The sequence below is a fragment of the Pipistrellus kuhlii genome, unplaced genomic scaffold, assembly GCF_014108245.1.
Source record: "Pipistrellus kuhlii isolate mPipKuh1 unplaced genomic scaffold, mPipKuh1.p scaffold_m20_p_3, whole genome shotgun sequence".
In the NCBI taxonomy this organism is placed as follows: domain Eukaryota; kingdom Metazoa; phylum Chordata; class Mammalia; order Chiroptera; family Vespertilionidae; genus Pipistrellus; species Pipistrellus kuhlii.
The window spans coordinates 53,861,807-53,878,815 of record NW_023425529.1 but is presented as its reverse complement, the minus strand read 5'-3'; the positions used below and the strand labels follow the sequence as shown (position 1 = coordinate 53,878,815).

Below are 17,009 nucleotides of genomic sequence, written 5' to 3'. Positions count from 1 at the left end.
ACCCTAGATCACCTTCTTAGATTCTTATCATGCAAGTTACCAAGAACACTGTGAGTGGCGTACCCAGAGCTTAGCCAATGAGCAGTCAGAAAAGGTGTTTCCTCTGCAGCTGATGTGCAGAGGCAGGACTGCTGGCGAGGGCCTGCCCTCAGCCGTGAGCGGGCCCTCTCCCTCTCCCTCTGGTCCACGCTCTCAAAAAGCAGTGAAAAAATATCCTATGGTGAGTATTAAAAAACAAGACAAAACACAGAATAATAGGCCTCCTCCTTGGAGATGCTGAATATGTAGGCTGAAAGAGAGAATTCGTGGCTCTGTGAAGATCCCTACATGAATTTTATTAACAGTATTTGGAAAATTAACCTAACCCATACCAATGATTCAAGTTTGCGCTTCTCTGTGTTCCAGGGAAGAATCAAATGATCTTTTGTTTTATTGTGTCAAAACAAAATTTTGCATGTATTAAATACATAATTCTTATTCAAATACATAATAGCAGATGCAAAAGTTCTGTTTAACTCAGTGAAGGGATTGTCAGGATGATAACACCATTCAAGTAAGATTGCCAAAGATGAAAGCCTGAAGTAAAAATGCTAAGTTAGATACAATCTGGCTAATGTCCTAAAGGACAATAAAACCATTTTTTGAATTGGTGTGTCTTCCTTCTAAACAGAAATTAGTTACATTTTTAAAAGCCTAAAAATTCTTTTCATCTTCTCACTTTGCTGATCATTATATGTAACTTACCAGGGCTGTAAAATGTCAAAATATATGTAACTTATTTAATTGTAAATAATGTGTCAGAGTATGTGTTTCATAGGAAAGGAAATGATCATTCTGTGGGCCTCTAATGCCCCAATTATACTGAAAGGACTTGCTGTCAACATTTTACTCCGGGCCTGCAAATGGCTTCGGAGGCTGTGGGCAGGTCTGCCCTTGCCTCTCAGGGCCGGTGATTGGCCACGGAGGCTGCAAGCAAGCCGCCATCTCCTCTCTGGGCGTGCGCTCTGCGGGGCCGCCCTCCAGCCCCCAGAGGCCCTCCATGGCCGGGATGTCACTGCAGCAATGGAACAAGTATTTGCCAGACTGCTCATGCTGCCCGTTCTCAGCAGCAGCCCCCCACCCCCACCCCCCCGCCCCAGACTGGGGCTCCAGCGAGGCTGAGGGGACTGGGCAGAGTGACAGTTAATTTGTATATTATCCTTTTATTAGATAGGATTTTATTTACCTTATTTTATTGAGAAAGGTAAAGGGAGAAACATTGATTTGAGAGCATAACATCTGTTAGCTGCCTTCTGTACAGCCCACATGGGGCGAATCAGCCTGCAACCCCAGCATGTGCCTTGACCAGAACTGAATTATGATCTCCTGGTTTATGGATTAACACTCAACCACTGGCCGGGAGAAAGCTCTTTCTTATATTAAAGTTCATTAATTTCAGTTCTGCCTGAACTGAGGGGGTGGGGTGTGCAGGAGGCAGCCGATCAATGATTCTCTCTCATCATTGATGTTTCTCTCTTTCCCTCTCCCGTCCCCTCTGAAAATCAATAAAATCATTAGAGAAAAAAAAAAAAAAAAAAAAAAGATACAGCTTTCAAAAAAAAGAAAAGAAGTCAAACACAATTAAAACCATAACAATATATACATGTAAATATGAAAATGAACAAGCATGGGGTTCAAAGCTTACCCGCTTGAGATGAATTGTTTTCAGTGTCACTGCACACTCAGATAAAGCCTGTATAAACAAGTTTAAGAATTTAATATAGTTAATTCTTGGTTATTGGTTATAGTTAATTCTTGGTTATCAAACTTCTCTTTTTACTTCCCTGACCACAAATCATTACCCTTTAAAGAAAGAAGGCAGGAAAGGATGGAATAAGTAGGTTGAATAGAAAATATAAAAACACAAAAATGCTGTCTCAATGTAGTGAATTATAATTTTGAAATCTAGCTTTTACTTGGCTGTGGGGAAGTGAGTAAAAGGCAACTGCTTAACACTAAGCATACTGAAGATGAGATTTGGGAAAACCATCATTCAAGGAAGAGAAAGTTACTCTTAATAGTGAGAAAAAAAACATTAAGCACCAGTTTTAGAATGAAAGCAGTAATATGAAAAGAATAAAACTTTAAAGACTATTGGTAGTATGTGCCCTTTCATGGTCCTAGAAAGTCTTGGTTATTAAAATTGTAGGAGCTGGATTTTATATAGTCAATTTTAGTATTTGGGATTTAGTAAGAATCTACAAAAGTTCCAGAGGTATCGTCAATCTCTTAAAAGTGAATCCTAATTTGAAATTACTAAATTAGAAGAAGAAAAAAAAGCAATGAAACCAAATAAAATCAACCTGGTATTGAAGAAGCAATTTGGAGTTAAAAAACATAAGATCTACACAAGGTAAACAAAAATTCCTGGATGCTTACCAATACTGTTTGTGCATCTGCCAGGTCAAAGGTTTGTTTTAAAGGTGCTAGGAAACATGCAGGGACAATGTGCTTATAAACAAAGTCAGCAAACCCCACTGGTCCATCTTTACCACCTGTCAAGACAATTCAAATTTTCATCTTGTATAAAAAGAAAGCCAGTTATAATTTATCATTGGGGGAAATTGTCTATTTTGAGGGCTAGGGTTCCATTTCATTTCTGAGAGTCTTAGGAAACAGGCTAGGGAATAAAGCCTAAAAAAATTATCTTACCCCAGAGTTCTACCAACTTGGAAAGGATGATAAAGCATGTTTTCTGTGCAATTGGATCTGGATATTCGACTGCTCCTTGAATCACAGTAACTAGAATTCTTTCTACATTCTCTACACCTGAAAAAGAAAAGAAAGCCTTGACTTTAAGAACTGGAACGGCAACCTGAAGCTCTCATTGCATATATAGTAACCAGACAAAAGCATTTACAGAGTTGGTAAGTTCCCTCATTTTATTAACTGTACTCCTTAATTTTAAGCATAAAATGTTGAAAAATCACTATTCCCTTGTTTTCTTACCCACTGGATTTCCTATATTGCAAAATTATCTATACTGATCTATACTGTCTCATTTATTTTTAATTTGAAAATGGCAAATTGATCAGTAAAACTCAATTGTCAAGGCAATTCTGGCAGTAACAACCATGCTGTTGTTACCAAAGAACCAATTAAAGAATACTGCTTTAGGAAAAAGGGAACTGAATACCAATTAGTTTTAAGGCCCTCAACTTGAAAGTAATTTCCTCCTTGAAACAATGAGCAGTCATCGTAGGGGTCCATATACAACAGCACTCCAAAAGTTTACTGTCTACTTTAATTAGCTCTTGCTCACATAGATGCATAATTGTGACAAAGACGTCAGCAGACAATTTAGGCATCACGCACATCCCCACCTTGATTTGCTATGACTTCGCTCATTCCACTGCCTGTGACTGTTTGCAGGAAAGCAAAGTAACTCCTCCGCAACATTTGCTTCTCTAAAGCAGCAGACTGATCATTTTCTTCTGCTGGTCGAAGCAACACTTCAAAAATTGCATGAAGTAGAGGCATGAACATTTGTTGTAAAAATGGAGATACCTGTATCTGAACATAAGAAATATTACTACTACTTTAGAAACTAGTAAGAAAATTGTTACGAAGCTTAATAATCCTTTATTGCATATTTGAAAAGTTTGCTAAGAGTAAATCTTAAAAGAAAAATTATACAATGTTTTTTATTTACCTTTTTAGACAGGTAGTACACAATACTGTTTTTATTTTTCTAAAACAGGAGAGTAATTATTTTCTTCTGCTACACAAAACAGATTATGTATCTATGTTTTTATTAAAACATCTATTAAACATGTCCTATGTGTCAGGGAGTATTATTAGGGATGACAAAAATACACAATCCATGCCCACAAGTAACTCTTATTTACAAAAACAAACCAACGGGGCAAATGTCAAAATGTAGGGTTTCCCCTCAAAATATACAACTGATAGCTCAATTTAGAAAATAAAATATATTTGAATAAGCACTGCCTTTATAATTATTCAAAGTGAATGTATATACTTTTGGGGAACAATGTAATATTAATATATGTAGTACCTTAAATTTGGCTGTAATCTGGTTGATAAGAGGAATGAACTCCTGAAGGTCTTTTGCTTCACAATCTTTCAGCATGTGTTCTGAGGCAGATGGGATGAACGGAAGAACTTCTTCCTCTAGGCAAATTATCATGCGATGAAGGAAAGTGCGAACTCCACTTCTGAGAATATCCTTTTGTAAGGGACAACTCAGAGCTGGCAAGAATGTCTGTAAACAGTCCAGATAAACTTCGGAACAGCCACATTGTTTCACAGTCTGCTTGTTACTGAAAGCTTTGCTGGTCCGACTAGATAAGTAAAATAAGGCAACTATTTTTAACTCTATTCTTTAAAAGTGTATGATGTAAAAAAACAATGCATGACAAATTATAAATTATAAAACTGGTAAGACAATTCTAAATGAATGAGATGTAGTTACTATAAACCCTCTAATCTGAATCCATCTAAATGGTTTATTAAAATCCTACTGATAAAATATGCAGAAAAGAGGGGGGAAATATACTTACTATGACGCGGCTTTCCTACTACATAATCTGTAAACTACCCATTTAAATTTGGAAAACAATCTTTAGAATCAAGTTATTTCTGTAACTCTCTAATATTAACTTTTACATTGAAATATTCCATAGAGTAACTTCTTTCTATAGCTTATAATAAGCAATCACTAAAACTTACTATATGCTGTTATTGTTTGCCAATAAACGTTATGGGTAGAGAGAAAGAAACAGCAGTTTGGGTGGTCTTCAGAACAGAATGCAACAGGTAAAAAGAAGTCTCAGGACCTTCTCTTTAAGATACCAAAACTGAACACCAAGATTTCCCAATTAGTAATCTACACTAATAAAAAAGAAACATGCAAATTGACTGTCACTTCGTGACACCCAGGAGTGAGAAATGCAAATTAACCCCACCCCCCAGCTGCTCCATGCCTCTGGGCAGCACATGTTGGCGCAGAGCAGCCAGGTGGGATGCCTGCTATTAGGGGAAGGGCGGGAGGCGGAGGGAGCTACAGGAGTGGATGTCCGGCTGGAGTGAAGACTGAAGGCTTCGGCCAGAGTGAAGACCTGGGTCCCAGGTGCTGGAGGAATACCTGTGCCAGCAGCTAGGGGAAGGAAGGCCTATTGCACGAATCTTTGTGCAATGGGCCTCTAGTTGATATATAAACACTTTAGCTAATCCCCTTAATCAATGTACATCAAAGAAGTCAAAGTTAAGGACTCAGTTGTCAAGACAGAAATGCAGAATTGTTATGTAATCTATTCATTTCTTCAGCTAAGTCTTCTAATTCACTAGGTTTAGAAAAGAAAGCTTAGATAATTCTCTAGACCAATGTTGCCCAAAGTGTGGTACGTGTACCCTCTAGGGCACATGTGTCAAACACAAGGCCCACGGGCCAAATCCGTCCCGCCAGGCCTTGCAATGTGGCCCGCACCGCGCTGTCATCTCTGCACTCCGCTGCGTTTCCATCACAATGACAGTTTATGACTGTTCAGTAAACCATTCAGCCCGCGATTTAGGCTGGATTTTAGATTTTGGCCCCTTTTCTGATTGAGTTCGACACCCCTACTCTAGGGGTACAGGAAGAGTTTGGTGGGAGTACACATTGCACTGGGGTTTGGTGGGGATATGCACTGCACCATACTTAGCTGCACCTACGAGGGGTACTCAGCGTTACGAAAATTATAGAAGGGGTACACATATGTCAAAAGTTTGGGAAACACTGATGGGATCTTGGATATGTGCCCAATTCTAAAAGATGCAGACAAATAAATGGTCCTTTCTGTGTAGAGACACTGACTTAATAGTTTTAACTCACCTGGCAAATCCAACAGCATGGTTGAGACAGTCTGCTAGAGATGCCTGCCTTTCTTCATCTTGTGCCAGCATCAATTTTTCTAACAAAATTTTAAACTTTTCCATTAGTGGAGTCAACAGATTCCTCATTAACGCTTGCTTCCGTTCTGCGGGGTATTCACTATTAACTATCAGCACTCCAGCTGTCTCATAAATAAATAGTTGATCATCGCTGCTCAACAAAGACTGGTAACCATTCTCCTAAAATAAAATTTAGTCTCACTGAAGTTTTTCTGTATTTAGGTCCACTCGTTTAAGCAAAGTAAGAGCAAAAGTGAGAGGAGACGTAATCTATGACATCCACTCATTATTAAAAAGTAGGCTGAGTGCTTATAAAAACAAATTTTCTCCCAAGACGATGTAACAGAAAGAAAACTGAAGTAGAGGTAAAGAGATTGTGGATCTAATTCTTCCCTTTTCAAGACTTTGCAAATAGTCATGAGATAATTAGTAACCTTCTACTTTGTTTTCTCTTGTAAAACTCTTATTTGTAAGATTGTTAGGTGGCTAAAAATCAGATGTTCAAAGGTACTTAGAACGTTAGTACAAAGGCCACACAAGTTAATAGTGTTTAAGAGTTGAATAACAACCAAAACCACACAATAAATACATATGCACATTCACAACACTTGTTACTTTAAAATGTTTGAAAATAAGACTGCAGCCGAAATCGGTTTGGCTCAGTGGTAGAGCGTCGGTCTGCAGACTGAAAGGTGCCAGGTTTGATTCCGGTCAAGGGCATGTACATTGGTTGCGGGCACATCCCCGGTAGGGGGTATGCAGGAGGCGGCTGGTTGATGTTTCTCTCTCATCGACATTTCTGGCTCTCTATCTCTCTCCCTTCCTCTCTGTAAAAAATCAATAAAATATATTTTAAAAAAAAGAAAAAAAAGAAAGAAAATAAGACTGCAAATAAAAATCAGATCTCATTCAGGCATAAGAAGGCATCCCACATATGGGTCACTTTTATTGAGTTTTGTTATTTTTTTATGCAGTAGGGGAGGCCAAGAGGAGTGTGGGGAAATATCAGAGGCCCTTTTAGGTCCAATACTCAAGCTCCCTATTAAGAAATATATAAAACCTTGTGTAAAATCAGATAAATTATGTCATAGTTTTATTATAAAAAAAAGTTCTCATTTCTTGAAAAAAAAAATTTCCAATTTAGAAATAACTAAAGCACTTTTTAAGTACCACTAAAACTAATCAATGCCAGAGGAGTTGAGAATACAAAGATAAAAGCTACAGAAATATAAGGTACCCAAAAACTGGGTCACTGTGAACTGCCAAAGAAAACTGGCAATAACCGGGTGAAGTACTTTAATATATCAGCTTTTCTAGTGTGTAGGCAAAGATAATTTAACCACATAATCCACTACTAACCTTTCATGCAGTGAAATTACATAAGCTGTGTACCCTAAGTGCTGGTATTTACTTAAAAAAACACACAAAAGTATTATTTTTGTTCAACACTTTTTAAATGGCAGCTCTAGTAATATTTTTTCAAAGTGGAAAAAAATTGAGTCAACGTCAGTATTTTTTTTAAACAAAAACATGTACTACTATCCATCAAGATGTGCTTACGAAGTACCCCAAATTAAATCTTTCTAGTGAAATGGACACCAAAATATTAAAAATATCCAGCATCAAATTTTTTTTTTATTCTAAGCCTGAAAAATTAAACACAGAAAAGCTTCTAATAGTAGATGTCACTGAGAAGGCCCAATATGATCATACTATTAAATAATTTGTAAACTGAATTGTTCCTTCTCCATAATACACTTCATCAACATTTAACAGCATAGAGAAAGCAGATTATTTCTCACATTGTCAAATCTGTCCATTAATTCTTGCTTCTTTTCTACTTCTATTACTGTTTTATTTACTACTAGAGCCCCAATGCATGAAATATGTGCAAGAGCAGGCCTTCGCAGCCACAGGCGGCTGCCTGGATCCCTCCCTCACAGCCATAGCGGATTCCTCAATCCCGCGGCTGCAGCGTCTGGAAGGACATCCAGAAGGATGTCTGGTCTAATTAGCACATTAGGCTTTTATTATTATAGCTATCTCAACCATGTTAGTAAACAGAACTAACCCTTGCATACACCACCCGCATCTAAAAAAAGCCCATGAAAGTATTAGTGCTAAAAATCTGTAATTTGTAAGAATAGATACTTACAGGTGGAGAAAGCTCTAATAAATCTTGTATTCTATTCAGAATATCCTCAATAAAAGGATTCATTTGTTTACTGAATAAAAGCAAAAAGGAAAATCACAATAACATAAGTAATAGTGCTTGAAAAGTTTCTAAAAATACTAAATCCCTCCATTAAGGCAGAAAAAAATTTTTCAGTTCTAAGCTAGTTATATGTGATTAAAACTAATGATGATTTTTAAAAATTACAACCTTATAAGCCTAAGAATGAAACGTTTTCATGCCAAAAACTAGTACTAATAAAAAATATAAAACAGGTTAGGTTAAATATGTATTCCCAATAAATACATTGTTTAGAATTTCAAAGAAGCCATATAGTACTGATGCATAGCAATAAAACTGTTGGCTAATTAATTACATAATGTTATTAGTGATCAATGTCACATATACAAATATGCAAACAACTCACTTTTTAATAAATGAACTAAATTAATGAGAATGAAAAGAAATCCTAAGATCATGATCCAAAAAAGGAATACTTTAAAAAAATGCCCTACAACAGAAAGAACCAAATCTATCACAGGCTCTTAGAAGATAATTTATATGTTCTATTTAATAATCCTAAATATAAGAATAAAACACAACAGCTGAAATTTCGTACTTACTTGAGAGACTTGACAAATCTAGAAAACAGGTAAGCAGTTCTGCTCCGTACTTTTGCACTGGAATGCCGCAGCCCTCTGTGATCTAAGAAAGCCATCTAAAGAAACAGACATTTTTACTCTTGCTGCACTTATTTAAAACTCCTGCTGCTACTGTTGTGAAACACTTTTATCCATATCAAACATTTTTTTCTTAGCTTCTAGAAGGCAGGAACCAGATACTATATATAACAAGGAAACTGCTTAACACACGAATAGGTCCCAGAGGACTTATTTTGGGTGACTGATTAGACAGAAATTTTTTAATGGAAGAGGGATTAGTGTCAGTGCATTCAAGAGTTTCTGAGAATAAACAAACAAAGGAGTTTTTGAGAACCTCTGGCTGTGGAAGAAGTTATAAAAGAAAAATAGAATACTATCTGCTCATTAGCTGAATGAAATACATGGGAAAATAATAAAACTTGAGAGTAAGTAAAATATTTACTTACCAGTACACATGGAATGTGTTGAGGTTCAACTGTGAAAAACTTTTCATATCTAACAACAGTTTCGAAGAACTCCAAAGTCACAGATGTATGCTGATAGGAACTAACTCCTGATGTTACCAACTGGAGCAAAAGTTAAGAAATTTATCCTTATTTATTGTAACATCAAAATGCCCCTCTTAGCAGATACCAAACTCTAACAAGAAACTCCCATTAGCTTATAGCGAAAACAGAAAATTATGTTCAAATAAATTATTTTCAGTATACTTACAGTTCTCATCATATCCTGCAAAGCACTAGCTTTTGAAACATCACCCGAGAAGTGAGCACCATGAGATACTGGAAGAGCTTCTGCCAACATATACAGCAATCTTATTGCTACTTCAACTTCCATAAATCGTGTAGTCTGCCAATTCCTAACAAGGCATAATGTTACTGAGATCTGAACAAACACTTTCTATACAAAATTAGTGATGCAAAGGATAAAAAGACACCAACAAAAGCCTTTTAAATTGTTAAGGAATCATAGATACTGTTAATTTTTAAAAAATATATTTTTATTGATTTCAGAGAGGAAGGAGAGGGAGAGAGATAGAAACATCAATGATGAGAGTCATTGATTAGCTGTCTCCAGCATATGCACGCCCCCCTCCCCCCTCACTGGGGATCTGGCCCATAACCCGGGCATGTGCCCTTGATCAGAATCGAATATGAGACCCTTCAGTCCACTAGCTGATGCCTTATCCACTGAGTCAAACCAGCTAGGGCAGATATTGTTAACTTTGCCAGGCAATATAATGTATACCAAAAAGTAGAAATAACTGATGCTATCCATTTTATTATTTATGTTCTAAAGAGCAGTGTTTCCTCTCAAAGATCAAGAAAAATCAAGATGATAAGTGCACTGTCTTAGACTCTACACATAAAATCTTAATAAGTCACACAGATTAATAAAATAGTAAATCAACACAGGGAGAAAAGGAAAGAGATGACTTGTTACCAAAACAATAACAAACTTACTGCAGTGTAGAACTAAAAACTCTACGAACAGAAGCCAGCAGTAATTCTGGTGAGACTTGAGCAAGCCTGTCCAACAATAACTTCAGTTGTTTCCTATATTCTACAAACATGGCTTCATCTTCACCCTATGATGGATTTTAAAATTCTCATTTTAAAAACATAAAAGACCATAAAACTCATGTCAAGGTGAACTGTCGTTAGTTTTCTGCACTTACAAATTTAATACTTTCATTTATTTCATCAATATTCAGGTATACATGAAAACTTATGAGGCTTAAACCTTCCCCTCCTGCTCACAAATAAGTGCTTCTGAACATAGCCCTAGATCTTGAAAGCCAGAACAAGAAACAGTACAGGAAGAAAATTATGGTTAAAAATCTAGTCAGAAGAGGTTCACATTGGGTTTTTGTGAGTACTTCAGCACCTTATTTATACTGCTATTACAATTACCACTGTAAAAACTGTAGTATTGTATGATAGAAGCTATTACCTTAATGAGCCTGGCACTTTAAATACACAGTGTGTTGGTTATCATCACCATTATCCTTTAATAGTCCAAAGTTTTTGAATGCCCAAAGAAAGAAATAGGACACTAGCACACAACTAAACGGTATTACATCGTGACTGATTTACTAGAAAGCACCTGATGACATTGTGTTTGATGGGAAGCTGACTCTCTAGCAATCCTAGACAAGACTTCTAATCACAGCAAGTCCAGGCTGTTAAATACCTCATTCCCACTCTCCCATACACATTTATAATCTGAGGTCCACCAACTGGGCCTCAATTTACCACTCTTGTTAAATATAAAGATAAGATCACCAAAAATATTGTCAATATTTTATGAAGATCAATGCTATGAAATGTTTTTTTAAAAAAATACCAAATGTGAAGGATTATGAGGCTTCCATTAATTCTACTTAAAGTTGAAGTTAATATAATCAGGCTAATTTTTAAAATAGAGCTTGTTTTAAAGGACTCTAAAATATCAAAACTTGAAATATTAACATGATGTAAGTAATCAATGAAATTAAAACTGATTTCTCCTCAATGCAAAATTCTTACCTCATTTTCAAAGTTATATTCCTCATCATAAGTCAATTTTTTCATTACGGCCAACATGATTGCCTATAATTAAGAATAAAATGCCTTTTGTCAGTCTTCTTTTAATTTCATAAAATTAGAAGTTAAGCTATATTTAAAGGCAGTTTAAAAGAAGCAAAAAGAAGTCAGTTACCTCTACATTAGCTTTTTGCTGATCCGAGAGCACTGAAAGCTGTTAAAAAGTAAGCAATAATTTATTAGGTTTCCTAAAGTTATACTTACTCATCAGAATATTTTTCTAATAGATTAACATTTTTAAAAACATGCACACAACTTTTCTGGAGGGAAGTTTGGCAGCTCCTTTCTGTACAGGGTGGGGCAAAGTACATTTACAGCTGTTCATATGGGAAATAATACGATAATAAATAATAACGTAAGAATAAATTCTGTGTTCTGCGTACTCACAACTGGAAACCTACTTTTGTCCCATCCTGTATTTAAAATGTACCTAAGATCTAGCAATTCCATTTCTAGTAAATAACTTGATATGCAGGCGAAGACATATAAATAAATTTGATTTTTAAAGATACTTATAATGTTTTCAGCAAAGAAGTCGTTTATAGGACAGTAAAGTATGATCTTGCCTTGTTTTTAACAAGGCAAAAAAGGCTTAAGAAGCCATTATGAGATACACAGCAAGATTACCAATAGTGACCTGAACTTTCCTCATACCTTTCCCCGTTGCCAAAAATGTCTAAAAGTATGCATAGAGACATGTTATATTTATACAAACAGAAGCTAAACTCAGTGTAGAAAGAAAATTATTTTAAGCTTGACTTGATTAAACTAATCCAATATAAATAAAATAAGACTGATTCTCTCATCTAATGTTGTAATGAGAAGTTACTAATTCTTAAAAAGGCTAATACCCTCAACATTTTAAGTTCTTATTGAAAATAATTCTCTGGGGGAAAATTTTAATTATACAAAGATTATTTATATTTAATTAATGTAATAAACTATGTTTAACAACATATTTACTGTATTTAGAATTAAATATGATCCAAAAATTTTTAAAAAGTAACCTAAACCTATCATTAATTCTGAAGCTATTATTAGTCTTATGAATTTTAGAACTTGGAAATCTGTTTTCTGGCTAAAGGTTTAAAAAGAAAAAGGAAATACTTTAATATTTAACAGTAAATGTCATTAGGTGTTAAAATTAGGGCTATTTTCATTTTCCTGTTATTTTCCAATTCTTTGTGACTCTTCTATATTATCTACTGGACAAAAAGTTAAAATAAAGACTTACTTGTTTCAAAATATGAAGATAATCATAACAAAATCCAATAATGTTAGATGAGATATCATCATCCTCATGAATTAGTAGCTGCAACATCAGCGCCACTTTTGTTTCAATAGCTTGTAGTGCCTCTTGAGCATTCTTGATATCCCCATTCTTAATTAATTTAGTCCAGCTAACTATCAATGACTGTCCCATTCCATTTACCAGTTTAGAAAATCTGGCAAGGAAGTCGACATCTTCTTCCTGAAAGGAATCGACAGTCCTCAATTTAAAATCACACACCTGCCGAAGCTGGTTTGGCTCAGTGGAAGAGCGTCAGCCTGGGGAATGAAGGGTCCCGGGATTCGATTCCGGTCAAGGGCATGTACATTGGTTGCGGGCACATCCCCAGTGGGGGGAGGGGGGTGCAAGAGGCAGTTGGTCGATGTTTCTCCCTCATCGACGTTTCTAACTCTCTATCCCTCTCAATTCCTCTCTGTGAAAAATCAATAAAATATATTTAAAAAATAATAAAATAAAATAAAATAAAATAAATAAAATCACACACCTAAGAGTAAGAGGAAAAACTTTAAGCTTTAGAATAAATCAAGTGTCAAGTATAGGATTCAATTTTAAACTAACATTAGACATTTAACAATTCTAACTTTTTGACTGGGAAATTTTCAGAATTTGAATTCTTCTACCATTATTATACACTAGTACTCTTTAAAGCAACTTAAAAAAAATACCCACAGCCTGGCCTGTGTAGCTCAGTGATTGAGCCTTGATCTATAAACTGGGAGGTCACAGTTTGATTTCCAGTCAGGGCATATGCCCAGGTTGTGGGCTAGATCCCTGATCATGCAGGAGGCAGCCAATCAATTGATGGTTCTCTCTCTTTTCCTCTTCCTCTCCCTTCCTCTCTAAAATCAATAAAATATATTAAAACAAAACAAAACATGCCCAAAACCCTACAACCTGGGCATGTGCTCTGACCGGGAATCAAACTGGCAACCTTTTAGTGCATGGAACTACACTCAACCAACAGAGCCACACCAGCCAGGGCTAAAGCAACTGTTTTTAACAATGATAGCACTGTAAACATTGCTGGCTTTATAAAAGCTTAAAAATAGGGACGCAAGGTTTTTGAATCTTCTAACTACTGAATTCAGTAAATATGCTATAATAAAGTAAAAGTATGTGTAACAACTTACAACAGTCCTTTTTGATACTGTTTAATTTGAGCCTCAACTATTGCTGCAAAGAGATACTGCTATTACAATTACCTACCTAAAGTCATATCAGTTAGAGCCACAACTCAAAAATTTTTCATTAATTATCCTTATAATATTCTCCTATAGGAATATATTTTTAATTTCATTATTTTAGGTCTTTTACCGGGGACTAAATAAACCAATTATTAGCAGTATAAGAAAACAATACTGTTTGTCAGCAAGGAAAACACTAGAGCTATGCTAATAACATATCAGCAAAATGATTTCTTAGTAATTTTTTATCACTATCATAGGAAAAATTAAAATTAAAACTTATCAATTATGCATCTAAATTAATAATTTACCACACTCAAAACTGTTGGAATTAAATTCTAACAACTCAAATAAGTAGTCAAAAGTATGATGAAGCCGAAACCGGTTTGGCTCAGTGGATAGAGCGTCGGCCTGCGGACTCAAAGGTCCCAGGTTCGATTCCGGTCAACGGCATGTACCTTGGTTGCGGGCACATCCCCGGTGGGGGGTGTGCAAGAGGCAACTGGTTGATGTTTCTCTCTCATCGATGTTTCTAACTCTCTATCCCTCTCCCTTCCTCTCTGTGAAAAATCAATAAAATATATTATAAAAAAAAAAAAAAGTACGATGAAAATGAACAATTATAACCAAGTCTAATTTTGGTCAAAATGCACTGTCATGTAAATATCGTCTCTTGCTACAAGTATGGTTTGTGGACCAGTAGTATCAGCATCACCCAGGACTTTGTTAGAAATAAACAATCAAAGGTACCATCCCAGATTTTCAAGTTTGAGAACTGGTATAATCCATTGCCTAAAACAAACGCTACAGAAATATTATGGCTTTCACGATGCAGTGTTTTATTATTATAATCTCAAGGGGAGTTTCCAACATTAAAAAAAAAAAAAAAAAAAAAAGGAAGAGAGAGGATCCAAGATGGCTGCTCGGGTAGACATCTAACCGCAGTAGCACACAACAAGAATACAACTAAAATGTAGAGTGGACATTGCCCAGAGCTACAGGTAGTCGACTGACTGAAAATTCTACAACAAGAAGGAAAGAGAAAACCAGAAGGAAAATCAGAGGAGCTGAAAAAAAGCCTAAGGTACGGAGACATGTTGCGCGCTCGCACGCACGTGCGCGGAAAGGTCACAGCCGGAGAGGAGGAGAGGGCTGGGTGCTGCTGGCGTTCCCTAGCAGGAAGGAAATAAAACCCCCAGCCTGGGCTGAACCCCCAAACCGGCAGCGCTGAGCCCCAGTTATGGGCCAGACCCTGGGGACCCAGGCTCCGGCAGGGGGAGACGGGGCTGTGAGGCGGAATCCCAGGGGAGCAGCGAAAAGCAGGGCCCCCAGAGTCGCGCGCACATTGCGCGCAGAGGACTGAATGTTGACTCTGATGCTGGATTACCCTAGCCGGAAGAAACAAAGCCTCCGGCGGCGCTGAGCCTCAGTCTGGACTGCTCTGAACCCCAGTTCTAGGCCAATCCCTGGAGACCCAAGCTCAAGCAGAGGGAGACGGGGCTGTGAGGTGGAGTCCTGGGAGAGCGGCGAAAGGCTGAGCCCCCGGAGTCGCGCACATTGCTTGCAAGGGAAGGAATGTTGACTCTGATGCGGGATTGCCCTGGAGGGAAGGAAACAGGAGCCCCGGCCGTGTTGGGCCCCAGTTTCGACTGCTCTGAACCAGAGTCCTAGGCCAGACCCTGTAGACCCAGGCTCAGGCAGGAGGAGACGGGGCTGTGAGGCGGAATCCCAGGGGAGCGGCGAAAAGCGGAGCCCCCAGAGTCGCGCACACTGCATGCAGAGGACAGTCTGTTGACTCTGATCCTAGACTCCCCTAGCGGGAAAGAGAAAAAAAAGCTTCAGACTGGAGGAACACGACAAGGAGCAGGAGCCCCTGCCGGACACTGGCCAGCCGGGCACCAGCCAGCCGGGCGCCGGCAGGGAGCCGGGCAATGGGGCCCCTGGGGGGGGTGCCCCTGAGCCTTCGACCGCTGAGCGCGGGCCACAGAGCCAAGGCCGGGGGCTGCTTCATGGGCGGCGCCGACCCCTGAAACAGGCTGAAGCAGCGCAGGAGCCCGCGGAGAACAAAGGGGTGCCACAGGCCAACCTGCTGAGCTCCCAGGGCAAGGAGGAAGAAACCAAAGAAGTTCTCAATGTGAAGAAATCAAGTGAGAGCAAAAGATAGTAAAATTACTTAAGAAAGAATACAACGAAGATCTTGAAAAATCAAAGTCTAAGTCAGAACTCAACTCACCAGCCAACATTGCAACATAAATGCGTTTAAAAAAAAAAGGACAGAATGTTGGAACAGCGGCGGCCAGGCCTAGAGTGGCCTGGCACAAGGCAGTGGCAGCCGGGCCCAGAGCAGCAACGGCCAGGCCCCAGAGCAGCAGCAGCCAGAACCAGAGCATCAACAGCCAGCACTGGAGCAGCCAGACCTGGGGCAGTGGCAGCCAGGCCTGAGGCAGAGGCGGCCAAGCCCAGGGTGGCCAGTCCAGGAACACCCAGACCCGGAGCAGCCAGGCCCAGAACAGCAGTAGCCAAGCCTGGAGCATCCAGGCTGGGAGTGGCCAGACTCGGAGCGGCTGGGCCCGGGGCAGCCGGGCCCAGAGCAGCCGGGTTGGGTGCGGCCAGGCCCAGAGCAGCAGCTGCCAGGCTGGGAGCGGCCAGGCCCGGAGCAGTGGCTGCCAGGCTGGGAGCGGCCAGGCCCGGAGCAGCCGGGTCGGGTGCGGCCAGGCTCGGAGCAGTGGCTGCCAGGCTGGGAGTGGCCAGGCCTGGGGCAGCCAGATCGGGTGCGGCCAGGCCCGGAGCAGCCACTGCCAGGCTGGGAGCGGCCAGGCCTGGAGAAGCGGCTGCCAGGCTAGGAGCGGCCAGGCCCGGAGCAGCCGGGTCGGGTGCGACCAGGCCCGGAGCAGCTGCTGCCAGGCTGGGAGCGGCCAGGCCCGGAGAAGCGGCTGCCAGGCTGGGAGCGGCCAGGCCTGAAGAAGCGGCTGCCAGGCTGGGAGCAGCCAGGCCCGGAGCAGCAGATGCCAGGCTGGGAGCGGCCAGGCCCAGAGCAGCCAGGCCCAGAGCAGCCGGGTCGGGTGCGGCCAGGCCCGGAGCAGCAGCAGCCAAGTCCAGAGCAACTAGGTCAGGATCGGCAGTGACCAGACCCGGAGCAGCTGGTTGTGGAACGAACCAGAGCAACAGAGGCCAGGCCCAGAG

At 39.4% G+C, this 17,009-nt stretch overlaps 1 protein-coding gene across 5 annotated transcripts in view; it reads right to left on the bottom strand.

The window, feature by feature from the left end:
* The window catches only part of XPOT (exportin for tRNA), a 43,833-nt gene that overhangs the window by 9,589 nt on the left and 17,235 nt on the right, over positions 1-17,009 (bottom strand). For 4 of the 5 annotated variants that reach the window (XM_036458860.2, XM_036458863.1, XM_036458862.2 and 1 more), the window contains 14 exons: positions 12,586-12,861; positions 11,467-11,505; positions 11,295-11,357; positions 10,230-10,354; positions 9,481-9,625; positions 9,213-9,332; positions 8,728-8,822; positions 8,087-8,156; positions 5,873-6,111; positions 4,058-4,343; positions 3,363-3,552; positions 2,692-2,808; positions 2,419-2,534; positions 1,685-1,732 (listed from right to left, as the gene is read on the bottom strand). In XM_036458860.2, coding sequence (XP_036314753.1) covers positions 1,685-1,732; positions 2,419-2,534; positions 2,692-2,808; positions 3,363-3,552; positions 4,058-4,343; positions 5,873-6,111; positions 8,087-8,156; positions 8,728-8,822; positions 9,213-9,332; positions 9,481-9,625; positions 10,230-10,354; positions 11,295-11,357; positions 11,467-11,505; positions 12,586-12,861 — 1,929 coding nt within the window. The remainder of the gene's footprint in view (positions 1-1,684; positions 1,733-2,418; positions 2,535-2,691; positions 2,809-3,362; positions 3,553-4,057; positions 4,344-5,872; positions 6,112-8,086; positions 8,157-8,727; positions 8,823-9,212; positions 9,333-9,480; positions 9,626-10,229; positions 10,355-11,294; positions 11,358-11,466; positions 11,506-12,585; positions 12,862-17,009) is intronic. The other variant, XM_036458861.2, reaches the window with a different exon arrangement.